This window comes from Acipenser ruthenus, chromosome 30 (assembly GCF_902713425.1).
Source record: "Acipenser ruthenus chromosome 30, fAciRut3.2 maternal haplotype, whole genome shotgun sequence".
In the NCBI taxonomy this organism is placed as follows: domain Eukaryota; kingdom Metazoa; phylum Chordata; class Actinopteri; order Acipenseriformes; family Acipenseridae; genus Acipenser; species Acipenser ruthenus.
The window spans coordinates 730,416-751,694 of NC_081218.1; the positions used below are offsets into that span (position 1 = coordinate 730,416).

General features: G+C 39.2%; 1 protein-coding gene across 4 annotated transcripts in view; it reads right to left on the minus strand.

The window, feature by feature from the left end:
- Positions 1-3,519: 3,519 nt before the first annotated feature.
- LOC117395561 (leucine-rich repeat and fibronectin type III domain-containing protein 1-like protein) overlaps positions 3,520-21,279 on the minus strand; it is a 60,299-nt gene continuing 42,539 nt past the window's right edge. For 3 of the 4 annotated variants that reach the window (XR_009309534.1, XR_009309533.1, XR_009309532.1), the window contains exons 2-4: positions 9,478-10,857; positions 7,097-7,658; positions 3,520-4,931 (exon numbers count right to left, since the gene is read on the minus strand). Coding sequence is in view for 1 of the 4 variants with exons in the window: in XM_059004991.1 (XP_058860974.1) it covers positions 7,157-7,658; positions 9,478-10,857 (1,882 nt within the window). In the remaining 3 variants the exon portion in view is untranslated. Of the gene's footprint in view, positions 4,932-5,731; positions 7,659-9,477; positions 10,858-21,279 lie in introns of those variants that run through there. The other variant, XM_059004991.1, reaches the window with a different exon arrangement.

Sequence of the window (21,279 nt, forward strand, 5' to 3'; positions counted from 1 at the left end):
ATATCCGCCCTGACTCTGGTCCCACCGCAGTCAGATACGCGACGGATTACTGTGTATGGATTGAGTGAGTTCCAAAGTGAAGGAGCTTTAGAACTAAATGCCTTCGCACCATTGCTTTCAATCGAGTTTTTGAAATTACCAAGTGACAGATATTAAGACAGATTTAAGAGTACGGCCTGGCTTATAAGCAATAAGTAACTCACGCAAGTAAACATGATCAAAAGCAATGGGTAGCCTTAGCATGGACTCCCCTGGGCTTTATTAGCTGTGCTTGCTGCAGGCTTTTCTGTGTTCTCATCAATAATGAACCAATCAGACAGTGATTCCTGAAAGAGGATTCAGCAGGAGAGGGGTTCAGCTCTGATTTGGTCAGGCATGAAGGAAATGCCCTTTGGTTAGCTTTACCCTGAGGCAAAACACCAAAGACACTGTCAATGGGGTCTGGAGTCACAATTGGATGGGCTGTATTTTTTAAATGGTAAAAAATGGCTTATTTCAACATGCAAACTTTATATCACTAAAGGGTTGGAGTTATACCTCGTGTCTGTAGCTAAGAAAATAATTGCATTCCACATTTTTCATGCCTTGCACATGTATGTATATGTTTGTGTGTGTGTGTGTGTGTGTGTGTGTGTGTGTGTGTATTATTATTATTTATTTCTTAGCAGACGCCCTTATCCAGGGTGACATACAATCGTAAACAAAAGATACATTTCAATTTATAATTTGTGCATATTTTAAGAAGTGTAATCAGCTTTTTAATGGCAGGCCACTAGAACAGAAGAACAGCCCCTGAATTCAAATTAAAAGTATCTTAACACAGACCTTGAAAAAACGAAATAAAACAAGATTGTGGTTTGGAATTGTTAAATATAGATTATAGCAGGCAAATAAGCAACACTACCTGGTATGAAATCACATAATTTGCATTTCGATTTGATTAAACAAGATGCATCTTAGTGACACTATGTCCATGCTTCATACTTATGTACAGGGTGATTAAAAAGTAAGCCATATCATTGCTGTGGTAAACTTACTTTCTAATCAACCTTTGGATCTGCAAGGGCACATGAGCAAAACAACTGAACATCACGACAGTGTGATCACACTCCCTCTAGTGTCTAGTGTTATTGCAGGAAATATAAAACAGTTATTCTAGTCAATCCAGTAACTAGGGAACTGTTTGTGTTTCTGTTGAGAGAAATGAATAAGTGTCAAGAATATGTTGTATTTGTGTAGATGTTTATTGCAGTATAACTCTGCACAGGTGATGCTAGCAAAGAGCAGTGGGAGGCTGCTAAGAGAGTGTAACAGCCTCTCCATCTACTTTAAAAGCAAAGGGTAGATGAAGGGGTAACACTTTATTAATTATGCTATTAACAACTGTAGAATATGATTAGACATAATGTGATTATTATTATACACTTTTGCTATTGTTTATTTTATTTATGATCAGTTTTAATGGCTATACCTGTCTGCCTGTCTTTTCCAGTCTGCTGTTTTTCTATGCTTGTCTGCCTGTCTGTCTGTCTTTATATGACTTTCTCACCAAATGTATGGGGCTTTTCCATAGTTTTTTTTCTATTGTTTATACTCTTATAACAGATACCTAAACTAAAGTGTTTTCGATGAAGGCTGTCGAAAGAGAAAGTTGGAAAAATGGAACCGCAATTTAGGCATGTGGGGATATGCAGACAGAATCTGATGGCGAAGCAAGATGCATGTACAATATCGAGCTGAAATGCAATGTCAAAGTGACCGCAGAAAGCAATATTTCATGGCTTAGAGGTTATTAATCAATAGACACAATGGTCACAGATTTAAATAATCTGTCCACGACAAATTCATGTTGTTAATGATGATTAATGTGACGAAGCGCTGGGACTACCATGAATGGATGTCTTGTGAGTTTTACTGTTCTGCATTGGGTAGTGTTCAATAAATCAGAATTGTGTAATAAAATGCTGTACAAGGTTATATGCTTGTGGAATTGATTTGAGTGTGTTTAGCTACAGGGCACTTTTTGATCCAGTTGCACAAAAAAAGGCCCTCTTGCTGTCTTAATTAGTGTCTTGACCCTTAGGCTAAAGTTTAAATACTGTAGGATGTATTCACCACTCTCTCTTCATTCAATCTTCATAGCAGAAGCCCTGCAACAAGTTGTCTCTGTGTATCCAATGGATTAAAATACACTTAATGGTGTGAGCGACCTTATCACTCCCCCACTTTGAATGTACAGTCAATCCTGCTTAGTGACACTAATGCTTAATCACCACGTTGTCCCAGGCAGAATACAATAGGGGTCAATAGGGGCAAGCTTCTGGCAATATCACTGTGGTTAGTATCACTTATCGGTCATACAATACACCTTACTTAATATCACTTTTGAAAACGAAAATCGCCAGACCAGAACGTTTACATCTACAGCTGTGGCCTAAGGTTGTGCAGTTATATAGTTGTATGGAAATAACTAATTTAGCTCCACAAAGTCGAATGAAACCCGCAGAATAATGTTACGTTAACATATTGAATAACACACCGCTTTGTAGTTTTCCATATACTGACAAAAACTGAAAAAATGTGACATTTCGAAATCTAACATGAAATACTGTACTACTATTATGGCTTCCGGTAGACTTTTGCGGCATAATTTTGCAGTTTCTTTGATTAAATGATGTTAAATAAGATCCAAATTATGTTCATATAGTTTTTTTTTTAATCAGCTGTAGCTGCTGTACTGTATATACATCTCCCTGCTTATAAATAATACAGATGTTTACAACTGTTACGATAATGTGCTGTACAGGTACAGTATTTATTTATTATTATTAATTGAGAATACTGCTTGTATGTGTATTTTAATAACAAACCCTATTGTAATCAACGCAATACCTTGTAATATATTTAATAAAGTGATACTCGCTGTATTACTGATGTGTTTTAATACTGTTAATTCATTCATTCTTCATTCGTGTTTTGAAGTGATAAGAAAATGGAATTTAAAACCTTGATTCTCACTATTTTTAAAGAGTCATGTGAATTTAGGTTTTAATGTGTTTGCAGTGTTTATTTTCTTACCTGTACTGGGGACTCGAATATTGTACCTGTGGACCAATATGGAAGACGGGGTGTTTTGGCAGTATGGCGGTACCTTGAGACAGAAGCATGTTTCAGTGATACAAGCAGGCAGTAAAAAGGGTACGGGGACACCATGTGGTAAGTTCTTGTAATTACAGTCTTTCATACAGAAACTGACGAAAAGTCTATGCAAAGTTTCAGACAGGAATGCAAATATATATATATATATATTATTTGACTGATAAGAGAATCCAGCCATCAAGTCAAGCCAGGATACCTTAAACCTCCCTTTTGAAATCTGAACAATTGGAGTTGCCTTGAGTCTACCTTTTCCTCTGCAACCAATGAAAAAACATTCCAGCCAATTTCTGTGCTGCTTTAGTAATTTTTTTTTTTAAAAAAACCAAACCCTTTAGAACTTAATTAAATCATACTTGAGGTTTTATTAGTTTCTACTCATTTTTGTTAATTCACTGTGTAAAGGGAATTTTTATAAACTCTTTAAAAACAGTACTTAATTTTTTTTTTTGGCAGAAAAATTAAGAATGTGGCAATAGATAAGTTAGCTTCTGCAAATAGAACCATAGAACATAGTAGGATACAGGTTATAAATGGGCCCATATATTTTTGAATCCACCCCAAAATACAACATTACTACCACTTTTCACTCATACAGCAAATGGTGAAATAGATTTGGTGCAAAACTTATACAAAAATACTTTTATTTGTCATATAAACCCGCATCTTATACAGTACCTTTGAAAGCATAAAATGTAATTTATTTTTTAAAGAAAAATATGGATTTCAAATCAGAAATGATTAAATGACTAATTTACATATAAACACTTGTACGGTAAGTATATCATTATTTAAAATGTTTAACTTTTTTTGTAGGTTGTGTTGTCTATAGCTTTTAAAAAAGATTTAAAACAAACAAAACAAGCAAACAAACAAACAAAAAAACACTGTCTGACAAAGGAACTGTGAAACAATCTGTACAGTAGACATACATCTTTTGAGTCCCCACTTTTATAAAAAGAAATCTTGTGAATGTTAGGTTTTCCTTGTGTGTATTTGTCCTTTGAAATCACACCTATTTCCATTTTGTATCCACAGTTCTTGTAATCAGACATTTTCCTTTGTTTAATTTATATTGTCAAAATATCCCATGCTTCCATTTTGCACCATGAAACCGGTCTATTAAAATCTTCCAATCCTCCTGGGCTGCAACTTCAATTCGATCTTCTGTATATATCAGATATCTGCACTTCCACAAGGTATAATCAATTGATCGTGTTCTGTCGTGCCAACATCATTCTCTCAGAGGTTTGTCATTGGCATCATTTACATTGGAAACTCACAAAGTCAGAGCGATTTAGAGGGACTGAATCCAGTATTCAACTCAGTCCTAGTGGCAAATGAAAAGGAGCAGTAAGTCACCCAGGTTTATACACATCCTGGATATAGCCAGAAAGTGAAAGCCACAGTAAAGATAGTCCAAGTGCCAGTGCAGTATTCCAATATCTGCTAGCTTGGGGGTAGTTTTAGACTGTATTCCATTTTTCAGAAAAGAGTGTTGTTAACCTGTCAAGGTGAACACAGAAACACAATGTGTGCAGCATGTTCCATTAACGTTCCAAGGTCTTCTCTATATAGAAATGTTCGTCTTCTTACTGTGATCATCATTGTTCAGCACCACCAGAGAACAGCTTATTTTGTTTGTTTCTGTTTTGTTTTTTTTTTTGTTAGAAAATAAACAAAGGAAGGCATCCACGTCTTGTTTATCCACGGAACATAACTTTTGGTTGCATCAATTTCACCACACACCATGGGCGTACAGTACTTTTCATGACCTATTTTGGGGTGGGGAGGAAAGTAGAGTATTAGCTGCAGAGAAATGTTACCACAAGATGGCAGTGTGTCCCAAAGAATTTCAGCAGCAACAATATGTCTTCCCAAAGATTCATTATTAATTAATCAATACATCATTTAGCACATTATACAGTCACTAATGAGATAAAACACTTCAAATATCAAGGAGAATTTCCTTTTAAGAATGTCTGCTTTAGTTTATGAAGCTATTCTGTGACACAAATGTCGCTTTGAATAATCTATTGTATGTAAAGCTTTGATATTGAAGGCACTGCTAATAAACATTCTCTTAGGGTAATCTTGTGCTTTAGCAAAGTCCTTAACAAAACATGCCTTAAAAACAGTCCTGAAAGAGTAAGCAGCTTCCAATGGCTTGTTTTTATAATGCTCCTTACCTTTTTAGGATGTCTGCAATCATGTTCAAGAGCTACCCCTTAGTTCTAGACAGGGGTTCAAAATGTAAAATGTACCCAAAATGTACCGGATCTTCTAATTAAGGGAGAGGGATAGCATTTTTGTTTCCAGACCTAATGTATTGACCTTATATGCTTCAAGTTCTCCTCTGCTTGCTAGTAGCTGCTTGCGGACCTTTGACTCGCCAGGTTTTAATAATCTTCAGGTTTGAACAATACCAGTAGCAGAAGCAGTTTCTTTTGGGGGTGGGGGGGGGGGGGGGGGGGTTCATATTACCAGTGCAAATTCTACTGCCAGTAAGAATCCCCCAAAAGATTGCTGCCAGTAGTTTAACATCAGGGCTGAAGAAAGATAAATAGTTATGTTTCATTGAAGTTTAAAGAAAGTGAAATGGGTGGTTATATTAAGAATTGGTTTTCTGCAGCTGCCTTCGTGCAAGTAAAAATCCTACTTGTAGTAACTTCTGCTTTGTAAAATATTCAAAACCTCGACAGGTTTTCATACCAGAATCCTGGCACGGTTTCTTGTGTTAGATGTTGTTTAGAAAATATAGCACAATGTAATTTAAAATGAATTACCAGGTTACATAAATTCCAAGTGGAATTCGGAGCAGTAATGCTTAATAATAATCCTTGAAATGTGTGAAGCACTCCCGGAAGACCCTTTTAAGCAAGACTACATTCAAACCTTTTGAAACTCCTTGGATTCATTAGATGGAGCGGACCGCTTTGGAAAAATCCAAAAAGATTAATTTATATTCGGAAATGGAACATTGTGAAACTGCGATGCTCTAAATATTAAAATGAAAGAAAGAAATCCTGTGATGAAAATCAAAGTAAACTGAACTGTGTAATAAAAAATAAAATGTTGAAAAGCAGTAATGGATCATTAGTCTTGGCTGTGAGTTTGAAAATGGTTTGTATTGTTAATATTGTATGCGGTGCTTTCCTGTTGCACATTAAGCCCTCATAAAATATGTTTGCTGTTCTGTGCCCTACATTTCTACCCTTACCGAAATATTTGGTCATATATTTTTATTACAATTAAAGAAAAAACCATTACAATTTTTTTTATATACATAAATGAAACTGAAACAGATTACATTATGTTTATACCTGCAATCTGAGAAGAAACTAAATACCGGTATTTAGAAAATCTGTCACGCTTTATTTTAAGAGTCACTTTTTTTTGGTTTACAAATGTTGTTCATTTTGAGCTAAGGGTTCTGCAAGTGAAACCGCATAGGTGTATATGGCCATTGGGGGGCGCCACCGTCACATCACATTGTCAGAATATAATCCACCTGCCAGCAGTCACCATGGTGACCCTAGCTTAGAGATAGAGGCATTCCACTGTGGCAATATTCAGTCAGGGCAACTCTCACAGCATTTTGACTTGCTTGTTTTTGCCATTGACCTCATCTTTTGTGGTGTAGACTGGAAATGTATTGAAATCATATGAAAGAAAATGTTGAATCAGCTTGCTGGAGGTGATTTTGGCATAAGTAGAGTTGCTGAGGTAACTCGGGTTTGGTTGGAGAGACAAGGCATGTGCAAGTATGTATGGCAACAGACAAACATGGTAAACAATTAACCACAGTAAGCTTGTGAAAGAGAGTAGTTAGCGGTTGGTTGCACTCGAATGGAGTGACAGCTGAATATCTATTGATAATTAGTACGATAACAAAAACAAGAATTCGTAACCCACATCTAATATAAAGCAAAAGCCTCACCTTGGACACCTGATAGTCCTTAAGGCAGTCGGAGAGCTCTGTGCAAAAAGTCACCCTGTGTTATTGTGATACGGTATCATCCTCTGAGGCCGTTTTCCTGCAATCAGGGTTCAGATCCACTACGGTTGTCCCTTTGACGGTGGCCCCGTATCCCTCCTGGCAGTGCACCTCGTATTTCTCTGCCGACTTCATGGTGGATCCGGAGGAGGTCCCGGCATGGCTCCCGTTGGTCTGGGAGCAGACGTTGCTGACTTTGGCCTGCTTCTGCTTGTATTGGTTGTTGTAGACCTTATATTTCATGAGCAGGATGAAGATGAAAACCAGCACCGAGGCCACTATGATCCCCCCGATGATGATGATCATGGTCCCTCCCAGGAACTGGTCGTGGATGGAGCGGCACTGCTTGTACTCCTTGTCGGTCACAAAGTGGACGCAGTCGAGGAGCTTGGTGGCCGTCAGCGAGGTGATTCCGTCGTTGTACACTGCCAGCACGCACAGGTCATACTCCCTCGAGGAGGCCAGGTCACTCAAGAGGAAGGACTTGCTGGAGAAGGGAATCATCCTGGTGGAAAAGAGACACTTGGTATAAACATGGTTCAGCCTAGTTCCCGTAAGAGGAAAGGTGACCTAGGGGAGGGGCGAGGGTGTGGTTTCAACCAATCACAGCAGTCCCTCAGTTGAAACCACACCCTCTTCTAGATCCTTTGCTCTTATGGGAACTAGCCTCGACCACATTCAGGTAAAGGTGAGTTTGTGCGTAGCTTGGAGGTAGGACTGTCTCTAGAAAGCCCTCTTGTTTGTTTGTGGTCATGATGTGGTCGGGGGGGGGGGGTTTCTTGAGAAGTAGACAGCAGTGCCTGGAATCTGGGGTGTCTTAGAAAAAAGAGCTGTCACAAGTCACAGCACTAATGAACTCTGCCAGCCAGCTGCCTTCCATTCTTTATGGCAGGGACATAATTACAGCAGCTTGTCAGCTTGTTACGAAGGGGGAGATGGAAACTGAGAGAAAAACAGCTAATTAATTTGCTGCACACTGTGACAAACAGACAGAATACACAACCTGGTGATATCCTAGTACTTTTTGTCAAAATCTGAATATGCCATAGGGATACCATTATAATCCCAGTACCTGACAGAATCCCTAGCAGAATCCTTAGCAGACCACAGCATGATAAACAAGATCTTAATGCAGAACTTTCAAGAATCAAATGATACAATTCAATGATACAATTTAGAACAGTGTATACAAATTTCACTTAGGAAAAAAAGCAATCTCGCTCTATTTGCTTTTGGGTAGCAGTGTGGAGTAGTGGTTAGGGCTCTGGACTCTTGACCGGAGGGTTGTGGGTTCAATCCCCAGTGGGGGACACTGCTGTTGTACCCTTGAGCAAGGTACTTTACCTAGATTGCTCCAGTAAAAACCCAATTGTATAAATGGGTAATTGTATGTAAAAAAAAAAAAAATTGTGATATTTGTATAATGTGATATCTTGTAACAATTGTAAGTCACCCTGGATAAGGGTGTCTGCTAAGAAATAAATAAAAATAAAACATAATCAAAGTAAATTCTTTAGTCACAGCTGTGGTTTATCCTTGGGGAATGCTTCTGTAGTTGATAATAAATGGCAACAAAAATGTGTCAAATTAGCTAAACAAAAAAGAAATAGATCGCAGCCAGAAGTTTAATGTAGCATAATAGAAATCCCAGACAGAGCTGCCTTCAGGTAAATTAAAAGCAACGTTTATTTATTTGTCTTGCGCACAGCCCAAAAGATGTAAGAACACTAATCTTTGCACATTAGCTTAAAGACTTTTTGGTGTTTAGCTAATTTTGCATTTGTTTAAATAAGTGCTTTGAAATCAGGGGTGAAGTTATAGTTATTAAAAAAAAAGCAACTTCAAAAAATGCAAGTTATTCGAATTAGGATTCAAATGGTCTCAATAGCACAGTTGGAAGTTTCCTTTGTATAACTGAAACAGGAAACACCAAGTAAATCAGCAGAATCTTTAGCCATAAAGAATTATAACATGCTATTAGCTGACTTCCCTCTTCTGTATTCCTCGTTTGTAATTTAGTTATATTACAGTTCTATTAAAGTATGGTTGTCAGCCTACGCATCGTGCAAGAGTATAAAAGCACAGTCCATTACTCCCAGAGTTCAAGGGGCTGTGAAATGTTTTCCAAGTTTGTATATTTCCACTCCTTACACTTCTTTTAATGTCCGAGTTATCATGTGAGGAAAGATGTGATTTTGGAATTTAAGTGTGGGAATGAATTTTGGTGCCTGTGATTAAATCAATCAGAAGCGGGCAGGTCAGCAATATGCGGTAATATTTAAATTGGGCAGGGCAAAAGTGTTCAGTCGAATAGTCTTGCTTACCTGTAAATCAAAATATCATCGGATGAGCTGTTGTACTGGATCTGGTACATCCGAATCCCAGGTATGTGGTTCTGGGGCGTCCATTTGATCATGACGGACGAGGACGTCAGTTCGGTAGCCAGCACTTTCTTGTTCTTTTTTCTGCTGGTTTCATTGGCAGACTTGACTGAGGTCAGGATATCCGAGGGCTCCGGCTCTGATTCCTTCATGTGGCTTGTTCGGTTAGTGAGGTGAGGGAAAGGGTTAACAATGAGTTCTACTGGGGCGGTGGACTCCCCTGCAGCGTTAGAGGAGATGCAGGTGAACATCCCCGAGTCTTTGATGGTGGTAGTGAGAATATCTAAGCTCCCGTTCTCGTAGGATATTGTCCGGGATGTGTTGGCGATTACTTTCCCTTCTGGGGAGATCCAGTGAATGTACGGTTCAGGGTCCCCAATGGCTTTGCACCTGAGACTTACCTCTTGCCCTTCCATGACGAACATTTTGGAGGTATGCCTTGTGATCATTGGCGGTTCGCAGATGAACTCTTCTTCCTTGATGGTCCAGAAGTATTTACCCATGAGCTCCCGTGGAGAGGCACATGTCTCGAGATCATCCTCTCTTGTTAGTCTCCTGAGCCAAACCAACTCACAGTTACAGTGTAAAGGGTTGCCACCAAAGCTGAGGACCAGGGAGGTCAAAGGAGATCCTTTCATTTTTGCATACACAGGGATCCTCAGGAACAGAGGGTCTGGAGGAATCTTCTTGAGCTTGTTGGAGGTCATATCCAACCGAGCAAGCTTGTGAAGGTTGGAAAAGATCCCTTCAGGGACGAACTCAATGAGGTTGTGGTCCAAGCTGAGGGTGTTGACACTGACAAGTCTAGTGATAGTATCCCAAGGGATTTCCCTCAGATTATTATAGGATAGGTCCAGATCCTCTAGAGTTTCCAAGAAGTCCTCAAAGGACCCTTCAGCGATAGACTGCAGCTGGTTATTGCTGAGGATCAAATGGCGAAGGTTAATTAAGCCCTGAAAGTGCTCATCGTTGACCAGGGTCAACCGATTGCTGTCTAGGTGTAAAGCATGCAAATCATGGAGATCCACAAACGCAAAGGGTGTGATTTGGCTGATGGTGTTCCGAGACAGACTCAAGTGAATGAGGCTGGTCATGTTGGTAAAGTCCTTCTTTCTCAGCGTGGTGATGAAGTTGTCCATGAGTCTAAGCTCTGCTGTTCTCCTGTCGATGTTGGGTGGCACAAACAGGAGTCCTGTCTTTGCACAGAGGACGGTGTAGGAAGGCAGCAGATTCTGGCATGTGCATCTCTTGGGACACAGCATGGCTGACACAGGCACGTTTAGCAAGAGGAAACAGACGAGCAGCCTCTCCATGGTGATGGCCCTGGGCGTAAAAATAAAACGGAGTTAGTGAAAACACTTCAGTGTAAGGTGTCAGCTGGGAAGTTATTTTAGCACTCTTAGCAGGGTATAGCAGGTGTTGACTATAGATCAAACCCAAGGTCATAGACCAAGTATAGAGGACAAATGTGTCTGTTTACAGTGGTGACATCCTCTGGTTCTTATTATCAATCAACCATTTAGCTGTCTGGATGCACTAGTTAGTTTATAAATCACTTTCAATTATATAACTTTCAACGACGGTACATGCAGACTACTAACCAACACACAGACACTGCCTGGTCACTAACCAGTAGCTGTCTACGTGCTTTGAATTAGAGATGCAGATTAGCTTGTGATGTGACACGTGAACCTTGCAGCTCTATAAAGCTGTGGGAGCAGCCCCATTGCAAACGGTCGATCAGAAATGAGGAAAGGCTTCTACCAGGTGTCACCATAGAAAGGACACTCATGTTGGTAGGCTGCTCCAGGACACTGATTGTCAGTAATTACAAAACAATGGTTAGAGAGACAGTGATGACTGCAAGCAAACAGAGGGAAAAGGCATTTAGGGAGGCTTGTCAGGTTTGAAATAGAAACTCTATGGACCTTGTGGTCTTAGCCACGTTGTATCCTGGCTGACATCGCGGGTAAGTGGCCTAACCTCATATTAGGGACAAGTCCTAATAAAGTGGCAATACTCATCAATGTAGTTTTTTGGCAATTGATCAGTATGTCTTAAAGGAGCACCTTTTTATATTTTACATTTTTTTGGAGGTGATTGGGTGGGGGGAGGGGGGGGGGGGTTGTTACTGGGTTACTGTGTTACTGTGCCTGTTTTGTCCCCCACTATTGTGAACCCAAAGTCATCATCTGAGATCCATCTTGTAGCTGATTTGATCTCTTCTGAAAGACTTGTCTTATTTTCATTATGCTCTTTGACTCAAGCCAGCGAAGCTTGACTGGAGATAGTTTGAACTTTGGATTAAGATCCTTGCTATTTCCACCCGAGCTTTAAAACATTGAATCAAAGCCAACATTAGTATTGCATGACTCAACCTCAGTGAGCCACTGGGGTAAGTTCATTACACAGGTCAGCTGCTACCTTGCACTGGGCTGTGATTCAGGAGTTCCCATAGTGTAGCCTAGCAGTTACATTTCATTACCCTTGATAAAACACACCACGACTTCAAAACTTATCATTTCTTTCAAACTGCTTGAAATCCCTGTACTTTGTATACGCTTTATAAATCACCCTGTATATTAAATTATTCACAGCTCTGCACAATCTGAAATCATGTATCATCCGTATGAAATACATAGAGAAGAAAGTACACTTCACGGCCAACAGATGGCAACGTTTCCATAGGAAATACAATAACATCTGTCATGTTATTTCAGCAGCATTCTTCATTAATCATATAGACTGGGCTCACACTGCAAAATACAATCTACAGTTTACAATGCACCAAGCACTGGAATAGATGGATTACTGCAGAGCAAAAGTACACTAGAAAATTATTCAGCCCGTCAATTCTTATCCGATTCCTTGTAGTTGACTAAACTAAAGGATTAGTAACTACATGTGTACTTTGTCAATTCAGCATCAACAGCATGGCTAGGTACTCTAGAATCTCACCAGTCTCTGTATAAAGAAGCGTCTCCTTTATTTCTGCTCTCATTTCATGTCCAACTGGGTCCTGGTTTCTGTGCTGCCCCTTAAGATTTATAAAGCACGCCAGTGTTTTTGTTTTGTTTTTTTGTGAATTATTTCTGTGCAGTGTGTTTGTTCATTTGTGGTGTGTGACTGAAGGTAATGCAAACACTGAAGATTCAGAAGGCCATACAGCAGTGTGTACATTTATCAGAACGCCCCGTTGCTTTGGTGGTTTTGATTTGTTGAGCGTATGAAGTCAAACCACTGGAACTGAAAATCTCAGAAAATTGTCAATAGCAAAATTCATGATTGTCTGATTTAATTGATGACTTTAATAGACCACCCATAAAATTAATTTAACATAGAAAGAGAAAAGGATCACGTAGCCACTAATGGAAAAATGCCTAATTAAAGCACAAAGTGGTCTAACATTTTCACACATCAGTGCCTATTGTTTCTGTATCACTGATTACTGACTGAACATTTGAAATTCTCATAGGTTTTCATGCATGTAGGTATATAAAGGATATGAATGACAAATCTTGAGGTGTTCTAGTACATATGCTGGCACTGCATGTTTAATTTCAATACCAATAAATACATCATCATTAAAAGGTAAAGTCATTGCTGTGGCATGTTGCAAGGTAGTTAATACATTTCTACAAAGGAGTTCCATTATTGTACACCACAGCAATGCTATATTACTATCACACTACTACAACCTAACATTTTGCATCAGCCTAAAGAATTAACTTATTTTGCTTCATAAAGTTAAATGAAACCTGCTGAATAATGTTACGTTAACATATTGAATTACATACCGCTTTGTAGTTTTCCATATACCTAACAACAATTGAGAAAGATGACATTTCAAAATCTAACATGAAATACTGTACTACTATTATGGCTTAAGATAGACTTTTCCAATATCATTCTGTAGTTTCTGTAGTTACACGATGTTAAATCTGGAATTGGTTTTCTCTCTCGCAATAAATCATGTTTTACACGTTCCACTAGGTGTACTCTCGTCCAGATGTCTGTTCTTCCAAAACTGGATTATGATGATGTTGTCTATAAAATGGCCTCGAAAGCTGCTTTGGGGAAGCGTGATGTTTATACCATTCTGCTATCAGATTTATAACTGGTGCTTCACCAGGGGGGGGGGGGGGGGGTTGGGGGGGCACAATGCTTCCTGAACAGAATGTTCCGGAGACAGTTGAGATCCTTGTAACTGCAGGCCTGCGGAGAATACTAAAATACAACAGAATGCTGGTTCTCAAATTTAGGTCACTGTAGCCAAGCATAATGCTAAACAGCATTTTGAAATTGATGAGTCTACTTTCTTGCAATGGTTTTATTTTTTTATTTTTGGGACCGAGTGCGCCCTGCTGTTGGCGTCAGTAATCGTGACTGTACTTGCTTCTATCAAAGACTGTTTTTACAGTCTTTCAAATGCTACTAAAGTAATTGCAGCTTATACAATAGTTCCACGAATCGTCTTTGCCATGCACATCACTTCCTTATATGGGTCTAAAAAGTACTTTTTTTTCCTTTTAAGATACACTGCCAGGATACACTGTTGAGGTGAAATGATGCAGGAATTGCAAAACTGAGAGCTTCCTGTAACATAACTTTGTAGCAGACACCCCGGTTTAACATGAAAATCCAGTACATGTGTTTCTTTCAAAACTGCAAATTAGAAGCACAAAACAGATCTGGGAATTGTGTTACTTTAAGAGCCTTGAATAGGACACTTCATGAATAAAAAAGTCATATTGGAGAGCTCAGTGAGGCATTTGTTGGACAGCCCTCAAATACGGTATTGAATAAAACAGATGTGCTTTATAGAATAGAACAGAAAGGACCTGAGGCGAATATTCTGTGTTTATTAATAGGGTTCAAGTTTAGGACTGGGAACACATCTGCTCATTGTGAAGTGACTGCAGCTTAACCCTTTCAGTCCTAGTGGGACCTCAAAGTCCCACCTTATTTTAGCACCGCATGTTAACACACGCCATCAGAAATCACGTTGGAACCTCACGGGACTCAGGTCTGATGTGGTGTAGAAATATACATATAAATAATAAATGTCCTCTTATGTATACTCAATAAAGGAGTTTATTCGTCAACTCAACAAAAAAATAATTCCTATGCCATTCCAAGCCCTTGTACCTTAAAGGGTTAAATGGCTTGTCATTTGATTCCAATTAGGCTGCTGTGGTATGTGTGAAACCCTATTGTCAGATGAAAAAAAAAAAAGAGGGGGGAAGACGACTTAATACATCCAACACTGTGAGAGTTAACTTAAGTAAGGACCTTCATTTAACAAGTTGCTGTTGCAGTGCAGAATTGACAATTGCATGACAGTAGCAAGCCTAATAGGCACAGACAATGTACACAGTATACAAGGAAATTCTGTCTGTTTCTCTATCTTCAATGTGTCTCTAGTGAGAGCCATGCCCTCCACCCACACACACTACAAACAATTAATATCCTGCTTGTTCTGCAGTCTATCATTATCATAAACCTCCACCTTGCAAGTCTGCAGCAGCTACATGCAAGTACTATATACTGCTCAGGATCTTTCAGCCAATCAGAGGTAATGTTTCGCCTTCTGCATTCCATGACACATCATGGTAACATGACCTTCTGGAGATTTACAGAAAATAATTGACACAGAACAAACAGCAACTGAGAGAAAGATATCCGATGGATTTTGACATTTCAAAGCAGTGTTAGCATTGAACAACGACATGCAGATTAACATAGTGGGGTCTTTTTGATTCACACAGTGGCAGATCTAATTGCCCCAGTCCTAAACTTGTTTGTTAATAAGCAGGTCTATAAATGGCCCCTGGGGGGAAAACGCAGCACGATTAATATGGTGTTAAAGAGTGGTGGTATTTAGGTCCGCTCCTGATAAGATCATTAAAATTAACCCCAGTATTGAAAAAAAAGCCTATATGTGTGTGTGTACATATATATATATATATATATATATATATATATATATATATATATATATATATATATATATATATATATATACATGAGTTGCTTTCAAATCTGCATAATGGATATCAATGCACTAAAGGTAAGGCTTAAAGAATGATTTCATTAGATTTGATTGGAGTCTGGGGCTGTCCACAGGGCAGTGTTTTTATTTATTGCGTGGGTGGGTGATTAGATGCCAATAAATGTGCTTGTATGGAAGTGCTTCAGAAAATGACCCGCTTGTCAGACTGACGACAGATTCTCTGAAGGATTGGTGCGGTTCACTGTAATAACGATACTTGTGGATGTGCTTGGAATACAGTGCAGCTAGGCAGGGTACACTCACATAGATGGCACCATGCATAATGGAAACACACACACCCATGTTTGAATGCAATGCTTTGCCCAAGGCAAGCATTATGGTGAATAACGTAGTACTGCATCTGTACCTTAAACGCTGAGGTACAATATTGTGATAACTACACATGCACTGGTGCATAAAGCTGCCGTTCTAGATCCACATGAGAACAATATCTACCATCAACTGTATCTTTGTCATCAGTATAATACTGTTATTATTAAAAATAGCAATAGACAATCATATTACTACAGTTCAACGGCCCATAGTCGTGAATATATTATGTTTCTGTGTTTGTACCTGTGATTGTTGCTCGGTTATATAGAATAAATAGAGGAGACATGTGTTAACGCGTTAATGTGTGCAATTGTTTGTGTTACTGTTTAGTATAACTGCTATTAGAATTGCAATTACTGCAGCATGATTGTAAGTACTGTATAATTGCAATTGACCCAACTAGTATTGTAATTGAAATTGGTTCATTTACTTAAATTAAGAACCCGTCAATGAATGGAATGCACATGCAATCGTGTTGATAACAGTGATCTTAAATAGAAGTTTGATTTTGCGGGGTCTGACTGTCACCGGTCTGCAGGTTTTTTATGTCAATTTACATCAACACAATATGGCAGCCACATCAGGTCAAAGTGAAGGGTATAGTTAGATTTCGCCTGAACATAGTATAAATGACCTCAAGTAGTTTGAGATACGAGCTCAGTTCAAATATACACAAACATATAAGATGCCCTCGTGGGAATGCTCCATTATGGATGGAGAAATCGCACACGACAATGGAACAGCATATTCATTTTGGAAAGTGTAGCCAGAACTTGAAAACGCGTTTAACTAACAGAACTCTATGTTTAGGGAAAACAGAATTCACAGAGGTTAGGAATGGATTAGATTAGCATTTCACTCACTAGCTAGAGTCCCCAGGCTTTCCTTTCTTGAAATATGTTTGCATATTTAACTCGGAACCATTGAAGAATAAGTATCTCCAAATAGTAGAGTCGAACACTTTTAATATCAGTCCAAATGACTGGGCACAATTAGCAGGAGTTCTCCAATACAAAATAAGCATCAAAACATGTTGACATGACAGTTTTCCTCACCAGGAATGACATGCATTACTATTGCGTCCATTCATAAAAAAAGTATTTTCAATATACAGTCTACAATACTACATGTAAAACACATTGTGATAATTAGTCCTAAGAAAGCTGTAAATATGCTTAGTGCAGTGTTCTCTATGCTATATCGTGCTGCCATACTTCAGACTAGATGTCAGACTAACTTACACTTACACTTTTCATTTCCCAAAGTGATATTAGGGGAGTTGGAAATCTGATGTATGAGTGATGAATGCGAGTGTGACAATAACTAAAGTGATATTGTTTGTGGTGACTCATCCCCTGCCTCCATAACACAAGCCAATGCTCCCAGTGGAATCCCCAATGCAAGGTTGTCAACTAGGTACAGCCAGGATGCTAACCTCCACTCCCCTGACTGTATGACCTGCACCACACACCACACAGTCATGCCTGGGTCGTTCAGCGACCCACTTTTTTTTTTTTTGTAATAAACCACACGTAGCAAAAATGTACTAAGTAGCTTTTATTTATTTATTTAAACACTTCTGTTGTTTTGACATACCAATCTTTTATCAGCATAATGACGATAAAATACCAGCACGCTGATTCAATTAGTTTAGCCTCATCTAAATCCCCCCTGAGTGACAAAGGCTTTAATGCCACACACACTGGATTAGTCTATTAAACAACAGATGGGTTAGTGTGTGTCTAATTTTCCCTTGTTTCCTTGAGCTAGGAATAGACCCATGGCAGCATTGATGGTTAATAAAAGGATGGCCAAAAACCTGACATTTCTGCCAGTGTAGATTCCAATAGCCAGTTTTCAGTTGTGTTACTTGTAGCTTTGCCAAATTAATGAGCCATAGCTGCCCTGGCCTGGAGATTGCCCAGGGAACAACATATTTTTTCAGAGCTATGAGTACTCTAAACCATTACTTTGCATATGTCGTGTTCAGGTCATCAAACATTGACCATTTAGTACAGATGGGTAACAATCTATACAGGGGTTAGGAGCAAAAATAGATACATGAATAGGAAATCCCTTTTTATTTCTGCATGTGGCATTTCTTAAATGGATAACACAACAGATCGTATTGTCTTTGATAGAGAGCTGATTACATTATTAATGAAAAAATACTTATATAAAATCAGTTGCATCGGCCACACTCTCTCTCAGTATCTCTCTTATTTTTTTTTTATTTTTTTTTTTAAATTTCGTCGTCGCCAATTATTTTTACCCCGGTTTTCACCCCAATTTAGCATGCCCAATTATTATCTGTATCCCCGGCTCACCGCTCGCAACCCCCCCGCCGACTCAGGAAACGGAGGCTGAAACACGCGTCCTCCGAAACGTGCTCCTTCCAAGCTGTCATTTTTCGCACTGCAGATCCACAGCAATGCTACCAGACCTATAGTGCCGGAGGACAACACAGATCTGGCGGCTCCGCTGCAGAGCCACAGGCGCCCTATCAGCCACAGGGGTCGCTGATGCGCGGTGAGCCGTGGATTCCCCTGCCGACCTAAGCCCTCCCTACCCGGGCAGCGCTCAGCCAATTGTGCGCCGCCCCCTAGGAACTCTCGGTCACGGTCAGCTGTGACATAGCCTGGATTCGAACCTGCGATCTCCAGGCTATAGGGCACATCCTGCGAGGAGCGCCTTTACTGGATGCGACACTCGGGAGCCCCCCTCAGTATCTCTCTTAAATTCAGATCCACTGCACTGAGGCCAGTCCATGCAGTTTCTCAAAGGATTCCATTTGTTAAGCTACGAATTGCATGAAAGAAATGAACTAAGCCCCAGTTAAAGATTTGCCAAAAATCCTGTACATGTGCAGCAGATGCCATACTGTGCATAGAACATTGCAGCAGAATTTCAATGTTTAACACGTACACACACACACACACACACACACACACACACACACACAGGTTATCGATTCATCCAAAGCAACATCTTCAAATCCAGGAATATCTTTAACTTTACATTACTAATGGGTTGAGATCATGCTGTTAGCTTTAGGTGTCTGTATTATTTGAATGGCACAGGGTTTCACTTTCTTTAATTGTAAAGTTTCACTTTCTTTTTTAATTGTAATTCCTCAAACATAAATAAGATTACAATTTGTTTTTCTAAGTCTGGCTAGAGGCTTTACTGATAAACATCAGGGCTGAAGAAATTGAAATATTTATATTTTATTGGCCCTAACCCCTTAAGTATGAAATAACACTATTTGAAAAAAATCTGAACACCAGCTGTGTTTATGTCATTGAATACATTACAATTAGACTTAAATTCATAACAATATATTTAAAGAGAAAATTAAAATAACAGGTAGACGATGCCAGTTAAAGATGCTTTAAAGAATGTGATGGGTTACATTCAGAGAAATATCCCAGGTTTAAAAGGCATGTCATATGCAGACAGGCTAAAAGAATTGAATCTATGCAGTCTTGAACAAAGAAGACTACGCGGCGATCTGATTCAAACATTCAAAATCCTAAAAGGTATAGACAATGTCGACCCAGGGGACTTTTTCGACCTGAAAAAAGAAACAAGGACCAGGGGTCACAAATGGAGATTAGATAAAGGGGCATTCAGAACAGAAAATAGAAGGCACTTTTTTTACACAGAGAATTGTGGGAGTCTGGAACCAACTCCCTAGTAATGTTGTTGAAGCTGACACCCTGGGATCCTTCAAGAAGCTGCTTGTTGAGATTCTGGGATCAATAAGCTACTAACAACCAAACGAGCAAGATGGGCCGAATGGCCTCCTCTCGTTTGTAAACTTTCTTATGTTCTTATGTTCTTATGAAATGGAAATGGGCTGTTATATCTTAGGTTAAGACAATATTTAAACAGAAGTTCCAGGAGCTTCCTGTACATTTTGCTACAATTATTTTGCTTAAAGCTCAGGAAATGGAGATCAGTTCAGTCCACGCAGAGCTGTAGAAGAATTCAGTTTGGCTGTAGATACTCCTGGTGTAGTGGATGCTACCTGGAGCCTGTTTCAGGGAACAAATCATTAAGCTGCCTCACACACAGACTGGTAACATTGTAAAATGGAGAATGCACTTTCCTTTGAAGTCAGCATTTCATGACTGCACTTTGGGTAACGTTCTCAGTAAAGCAACCCCTATCCTATGTTAGATGCCCTCTAAAGCTGCCAGGGACATTGAAACTCACTTTGACCTTTTATCGACGAACATTGTTTACATACATAACACCGTTTTTAATGTAATTCATTGTGACCGGGTTTCTCGTACCCTGCATAGAGGACCACTTTGTTTCCTATAATTATTACAGGTGGACCACATCTGTGAAACTGCAGGAATATTGTATATTCTTATTATGTTGTATTGGTATCCAACAGACACATGGTTAAATTGTAGCCACAGTCTCCCATAGTTTCTAACTAGAGTGAGAGTTTGAACAATTCAATGAGGGAATTAAGGCAGGCTGGATGGTAAAAGTGGCTTGGCCTAATCAAGTGTCTGATTAGTTAATTATACTTCTCCAGCTCTGAACCCATCTTCTTTAAAAATATCCAGGATCACGAGATAACTACAGCTGTTTTATAACCCAGCTGGGTGTCTTTCTTCTGTTTGTGGTTTTAGGGACAGTATTTAATTGCTAAATTGAATTTATTCTGCACACAACACCCAGTCCCAGATCTTTGCCACACTCCTGTCATGTAATCCTATAATGTTACTGTTCAGCCTAACTACAGCAGTCAGAAACCTGTTTATGCTCCGATAAACCTGTGTACGCCCCCAGTCATCCCAAATCTCTGGTGATTCATAGCACCTCCTGTGCTATTTACTGGGTCTCACACATACACACACACACACACACATATATATATATATAGTATAATAGAAAGGTATTTTAACCAGTACTACAGTAACATCTGTCTGTCAAGTAATTAAACCCCATAGTAGTTCCCAAAACAGTGAATTGAATAGTTGTCCATTTTTTCAGGGTTCTGATTCAAAAAGTGGGAACCCTTATTGTGTTTGTCTGACTGTCTGTACTTGGTGAACAGACCTTCTTTTGATCTTAACCAAACCAGTCCTAGCATCCTGTAGAAGTCTCGGATTGGGTATCTCATACTGTCCATTTTATACACATATTTCTAATCTTTCAGATACTGTCTGATTATTATGTGATTTTGCATGCACTCTCCAATAGCACACCTTCCATTAATAAACAACTAACATAGACAGATGTTAATGGGTGAAAATGCTGCATGGTTGCTTTTTCATGAGCGAGCAGCCAGGCCTGCATAAAGGGACTATTAGAATTAGACTAAGTGCTTGTGACTTTAG